Source organism: Nansenia antarctica (assembly GCF_963989245.1).
Source record: "Nansenia antarctica genome assembly, chromosome: 10".
NCBI lineage: Eukaryota > Metazoa > Chordata > Actinopteri > Argentiniformes > Microstomatidae > Nansenia > Nansenia antarctica.
This window is the reverse complement of record NC_137680.1, coordinates 16,591,889-16,598,869: the sequence shown is the minus strand read 5'-3', so window position 1 is coordinate 16,598,869 and position 6,981 is coordinate 16,591,889. Positions and strand designations below refer to the sequence as shown.

Here is a 6,981-nt window from a genome sequence, read left to right as displayed (position 1 = left end):
GACAAAAATGGAGATAGAACCTTATCATTCTAAGTTCACGAGATGTTGTTGACTTACTTTGAATTTGTTTATGTAAACGTCAACTCCTAGTACTGTCTGACAAACATTTCACTTGGAAATACATTTGGTGTATAAATGTGTATAATTACAGGGTGGAGAAACTATCCCTGATGTAGGCTATGGGAGGGAGCTGAAGCCAAGAAAAGGCCTGCCTCCTTTTCTAAAGGTTTCCTGTCTCTCTCAGAGAAGTGTGACTCAACTCTGTGCGTTCAGAGGGAGATGTTTCTGCACTGAGTCTTCAGCGGAGCTGGAGGAAGCGTGAAGAGAGGTCCTCCCTCAACCCGCTGAGATTGTTGCTTCCAACTTTCTCCGTTACACAACTTTTAAACAATCGCCTGCTTAATTGAATGAAAAATATTGGGACAGGATACCTAGGCTACAAACATGGAGCGACATCGGTTTTCTTTACTTTTGTGTTGCACACTGCTGCCTATCCTGTTCATAGCCGTTCTGGAGCCGAGCGGAGTTGGTGAGTTCCATCTCGTCTCTCTACCCTCTCTCACCAGTTTGGCAGTGACGTGAATGGCAGTCGTTGACATGAACTTTTTATTCCATTTCCTCGGTCATGTAATGTTGTTTGTGTAATAGAAACCGTACAGACCTTTTGCGGTATTCCTTTTCCACGGTTCAAGAAGTTCACGCGTGTTTATTCATACGAGCGCAACAGGTGACTCATACATACGCAGGAAAGCTGCACCGGAGCAGTTCTGATGACTGTATTTGCTTGTTCTCTTGATTGTATGGAGTTAATCTATGGAGTTAATCTTGAGCCAAATTAAATCAAAAGCAAAGAAATATTTTGTGAGAAAAAAAATCCTCTCACAAAATATTTATTTGCTTTTGATTTAATTTGGCTCAAGATTAACTCCATATGATTGTGCCATGCTAGAGGAAAAAAATAATAATATTTAATTTCGTGTGTAAAGTTTCGTTAAATTAATGCAAGGCATTGCAAACCAGTATTCTCCCAGCTTGTTTGTTTACATTTGCGCATAACATGGTCTGTAGTGTACTCAGTGATGTTCACCCAGTCTGTGTAATCAGGGGTGTTTAGAGCCAATTAAACAAAACTTGTCTCCCCCCCCCCCCCCATCCCCTCCTCTCTGTTAAATACTTTGGTGATTTTTGTTTTTCATTTGGGAAGCTAAGTACAGATCTGGCATCCACATGACTGTGACTGTACCGTCCTCAAACAATCATAGGATTACACAAGTCATGCAAACAAACACATGAACTACAGTGTGTAACTGTGTGTGGGTGCTGGAGCGCTAACCTGGTCTGCATTACTTTCAGAATGTCCCATAGAATGCCAGAAAGAGCATTGTGTTTGTGTGTGTGTGTGTTTGTGTTTGTGTGTGTGTGTGTGTGTGTGTGTGTGTGTGTATGTATGTATGTGTGTGTGTAGGGTATGGGGCATTTTTCCCATGGCAACCTCCTCCAGATGGCCCTTTGGTCTGTCACTTGAGAGGCATTCTTCTTCTATGACCCACCTAACGAGTTCATCATCACATGAACGCAGTAGTAGTCCATGAACCGGTGCCTTTCTGTTGTACATGGTTGACCAGGACATCACATCTCGGAGTATTAGATATGTTGTAGTTACTGTGTAACTAACTACAAAGTGTGTTGTTACTGTATAACTGTACCCATTGTAATCTTTCCTGTCCTTCCCCTCCTCTCATGATGTTTGTTCCTTCCCTCCTCCCACGGACGGACCTATTTTGAACCTGGAAATCTCACATACCAATGAACTCTGTGGTCCAACACACACACGCACACTCACACAAACACACACGCACACACACACACGCACACACGCACACACACACACTCACACAATCCAAGCCTTCCTCTTCTAGAATACCTCTGTCATAGGAAGTCACTTTTTTGTTGAATCTTGCTCTTTTGTTTTCATTGAATTGATGTTGATAACCCCTCTGCTGTTGGAGTAAGATAAAGACTCCCACGTTCTTGTCTTTGATCTGACCTTACTCGTTTGGGACAAGAGGCCACTGCTGTCCTGGACATGCTCCAGTGTGTACAGTGTGTACTGTATGTGGTACTTTGAGTGTAAAACAGATTTATGGGCACTAAAGACCTGTTATTACAGAGATCCTGGTTACGTTTGTTGTTGTGTTTTTTTACAGTTACATTGTGCCCTTCCCTGTATAGTTAAGATACAGACACTCTCAGCTGGTGTTTTATTGTACCTTCTGTTATGGTAGTGTATGAGTTGAGACTGGTGTGATTTACTTTTATGGGCCCTAGTTCAGTCAGAGGACACACACTTTATCAACTGATAAGGCCTACTGTATGCTAAACCTCAAGTCTTGAGCCTGAGTCTGGACTACATTATCCAATGTCACATTTGTTAAAAACACAGACAGATTTGCTTCTATGATAACACCGCCTATGTCTTCTCAGACAAGCTGACTGTAAGACAATCTCACAGGGAGAGGCCTGAGGTCCAGTCCCGCAGATCATGAGAGCAGGAGGAGCAGGTCTCTAAAGAGGCTCCTCAATGTCAGGCTGGAGGCCCTAGGCCCAGGCCAGGGTGAGGGTAGGGAGGAGAAATGTGTGCTCCGAGCTCTGAGTCCCTGTTTACACTAACCTCTCAGGGCCTCAGTGGAGGGTTAGAGAGAGTTAGAGAGAGAGAGAGTTAGAGAGAGATTTAGAAAGAGAGAGAGAGAGAGAGAGAGAGTTAGAGAGAGAGAGAGCTCCCAAACAGCTATTTAGGGATGAGAAGAGGGGTCACGGAACCCTCCAAGTAGCAGGGTTTTATTTGCCCATATTAGTCTCCTTCTCCTCGTGGCCGACGCCATCCCCTCTTGGCTCGCCTGACTGAACCCTACGCCTGAGGAGGGGTTTAAGGGGGAGCTGGAGAGGGGGGCGGGGGGGGATATCTTTCAGAAGTGGGAGAAAAGCGGCGAGGCCCCTGCTGGGCCAGTTATGTCCTGCTAATGGCCACTTGCCTGTTGTCACTGCTCATTTAAGTGGCAGGAATATGACTGTTCCTGCTTCGGCTCTCTCACTGTAGGGTTCTGTGCTGTGCTGTGCTGTGCTGTGCTGTGCTGTGCTGTGCTGTGCTGTGCTGCGCTGCGCTGTGCTGTGCTGTGATGTGCTGTGCTGTGATGTGCTGCGCGGTGCTGCACTGTGCTGTGGTGAAGCTAGCTGGGGCTGAGTTGGTCCAAATGAAGGGCACAGAAAAAATAATAATTGTTGTGCCACTTTTTTGGACCCACGTAAGGGGGATCCATCACGTTCTGTTGATTTCCTTCGCTACGGCGAAGCGGTTTCCTCATACCGCCTCTTTCCTGCTGCCCATCGGACTGACTGGCATGCCCAACTGTGAAGCTTAAGATATCGGTTCCTGTTGTTGATAACAGGAATACCAACCTCTGCTCAGATACAGTACGCCATCATGGTCCACATTTACATTGCAGTCAGCCAGGCACTGTGTAATTTTTACACCTCCTCCCCCTGTCTCCTGCTGGAGTCATTACGGAGGCAGCCGTCCCCAACGGCCACCCCAGTCCCCAGGATTAGGTCTCAGTCCTGGGCCCTTATCCTCAGTGTGGGGAGGTGGGGGGGGGGGTGGCACACATCCTGCCTGATTGTATTTCCTTCCCCACTGAGGCCACTTCCTCCATCGTTTGAAAGAAAAGGGGGCACAGGGGAAAGAGCCAGTTTGGAGAGGAAATATGGATGGATATTCTAGCTGATTGGGATGAGGCCCAGTATTCTGCATTCATTCTCGCAGGTGATGCAGTGCTCTTGATTACTTGGATATTGATACTGTAATTACAGTAGCATATTACGGTGTTTACACAGGGGCACCTTCATTTCCAAGCTTTTTCAGAAGCCAGCGCACGTGCACACACACACACACACACACACACACACACACACACACACACACACACACACAGATGGCTATTCCCCTCTTTCATATTCATATACCAGCTCCTACACATATGACTGTGCACCATAGTGGAAAGTGTGTAGAAAGGCTGAAAACAGAGGCAGACATAAGAAGCACAAGTGTTTTAGCAGCTGTAGAAACGACCCACATACCACATGTCGACCTGTGCCATGTTACCTTTCCAAGCTCAATAGCTGTGGCTTTCTGAGGAAGTCTGAGGAAGTCGCACTCAAACCTACATACAACACTGCTGCTGCTGCTGCTGCTGCTGTTGTACCACGACCTTTCTAGACTGTCGAGTCCCCTCTGCATTCATTCCTTCCCTTCTTTCAGCGACCCTTTCACTAGCTCACTCCGCGGTAGTTTCGTCGTGAGCCTCTGTGTGGGTGTAACGCACCTCCTGAATGAGAGTGTAGACTGTGAAGTATGCGGCTTGAAAACGAATCAGGTCTGTTTCCTGTGAAATGAATAACCTGGGCAAACGGGACGGTGATCAGATAACACAGTGTGCAGAGGCCTGGCTGAAGTCATGAAAGACAAACCATGGCTGAAGTCATAAAGGAGAACTCATGCGTAGTAAAAAAAAAAAGAAAAGAAAGAAGAAAAAAAAAGTCCCTCCTTTAGACAGGCTTCGGTCTACTGCCGTCTAATCTAAGCCCTTCACAGCTATCTCACTTCGCCTCCCTGCGCTCCCTTGCCAATAGATCGGTCCGGATACGCTGACGATACTACAGGTCTATCGGACTTGTTCTGTCTGTCTCGAGAGTGATGTGCGATGCTTTTTCGCGATGCTGTTACGCCTCGGCCTCACCACAGAGAAAGGCTTGGTGGTGCAGTCACTCGCTCACTCTCTCATACTTCTTCCACGGCAGCACATTCATATCTGTGTCAGGGGTGGGGGGGGCAGGCCTGAACAGGTCAGGGAGCAGAGGCGTTCAGAGCCGAGGCTTAGGGGAATGACATACCAGATTGAAGCGATTACGCAGCAGGCACGCAATTCACACCCCTGTGTGCCCCCTCGCTGGCTCTGAAATAGCCTCGACCTGAATGAGGCATGAAGATGACTCTAGGGAAACAGTCACCTTTGATCTTCACGGTTGTCATTCATAGTGTGCCTTTTTAAAACTGTCAACACACCCTCCTGTTATGTGGTTTGCGATCGGATGGGTGAACCGTCTTCCAGCGAGTGGGTGCGTTTGGGTGGATAAGGACGGTTTTTGACCAGTTTTTTTTGTGTGTGTGTGTCTGTGTGTGTTTTCTGCAGATGGGATGTTCCACTCCTACCGCAACCTGAAGAAGCTGTGTAAGTTCTGTGATGTGGAGCTGTCCTCCTGCAACGGCACAGGAACCTGCATCGCCAACTGCTCCATCACCTCCATATGCATGCAGGAGGAGGAGGTCTGTGTCGGGATCTGGTAGGTCACTTCCCACCGTGTGTGTGTGTGTGTGTGTGTGTGTGTGTGTGTGTGCGTGTGCATACATGTGTGTATGTACTTGTGTACAGTACAGTAAGTGTTGACTGTATTTGTGTGTGTGTCCCTCCAGGAGGAAGAATGCTACTTTCTTCACAGTAGAGACCGTCTGTCATAATCCCTCCCTGCCTCTGTATGGCATTCTCCTGGACGACTACAACAGCTCTACGTGTGTCATGAAGGAGAAGAAGACCGAGGACGGACCGGTTCACATCTGCTCCTGCTCTGAAGAGGAGTGTAATGAGAACCTGGCCTTCTCCCCCAGTGAGTAGCATCACCATATTTCAGTCAGTCCTTCTATTTAACCATCCGTTCAGTTCACCGTTCTCTGCCAAAGGCATCTAATCATTAACAATCGTCCGACAAATTTGTCTGTTTGCATTTGCTGAAAGTGAACCAACCCACTCGTGTTGCCATGCTACATCTCTCCGACCACAGAGAGTGTAAGTCCTATAAGCCAGTGAAGCCACGCAACGGAAAGCAACGGTGTTCGCTCACTTCGCTACGGAAGTGTGAGAATTGGGGACGTGGTCTTTAGTTTGTGGTCATCGTACTTGTTTTCTGCCCTATCAGACTAAATGTAGGTCGTAAACAGGAACTAGAAGAAAAAGCCGTTCGCATCAGTTATGATGTGGGGGGAATCCCTAATACAGTCACACACACACACCCCCATGCAGATGCTCTTTACATACAGCAATGGGACAATGTATACAGAATCACAGCTTATAGATCTACCTGTAGCCACTGTATAGTATACATAGATATACGATTCTGGTATAATATGGTACATATCGTATACATTTAGCTACAGTATCTGCTGAGACTTGTAAAGTAACTTACTTTGATCTCACCAGTGAAAAGAGCAAATGGGTGTACCCACAATGTTCCAGTGAGATAATTAACACTAGAACAGCCATGGGTGGGGTAATTTGTGAGTGAAAAAAAATATATATATACTGTATATCTTTGCACTCTCAGGAGCACCATCCTTTCATTACTTTTCTTAGATATGTGCGTTCTACCACCCGGTATCCTTACATTTTCAAAATCACTTCAGGATAAGCTTGTATAAAGCTATTTTGCATTTCTTTTGTGTGTAGGAGAGAGGCAGGCTAATTTACAAGACGTGCCAACTAGTGGTCTTTGTCTGTAACTAGCAGCTTCCAATTCAAAAGACTATGGTCATTTGATAATAGGCACGGCTGTTCTAGTGTTAAAGGCACCACCATTGGAAGAGGTACTGTCCTGGACCTTAGTGTACTGTACTATGGTACTATAGCAGGGGAGGTCCTGACCTTAGTCTACTGTACTATGGTACTATAGCAGGGAGGTCCTGACCTTAGTATACTGTAGGGTACCACAGAGTGGGAGGCTGGTGGAGGCAGTAGTCTAAAGACAGGGCTCATTGTAATCCATGGAATGGAATAGGGAATGGAATCAAACACGTGTGTTTCCTACTATTCCTCATTCCGTATCATCATATCGTTACAAGGAGCCCCTCCTCAGATTTCTACCTACACCAGCCTC

At 46.6% G+C, this 6,981-nt stretch overlaps 1 protein-coding gene across 1 annotated transcript in view; it reads left to right on the top strand.

The window, feature by feature from the left end:
- The first annotated feature begins 343 nt into the window (after positions 1–343).
- The window catches only part of tgfbr2b (transforming growth factor beta receptor 2b), a 20,739-nt gene continuing 14,101 nt past the window's right edge, over positions 344–6,981 (top strand). The window contains exons 1-3 of the mRNA XM_080540731.1: positions 344–529; positions 5,247–5,397; positions 5,528–5,718. Of these exons, the coding sequence (XP_080396857.1) occupies positions 445–529; positions 5,247–5,397; positions 5,528–5,718 (427 nt within the window). The 5' untranslated portion in view covers positions 344–444. The remainder of the gene's footprint in view (positions 530–5,246; positions 5,398–5,527; positions 5,719–6,981) is intronic.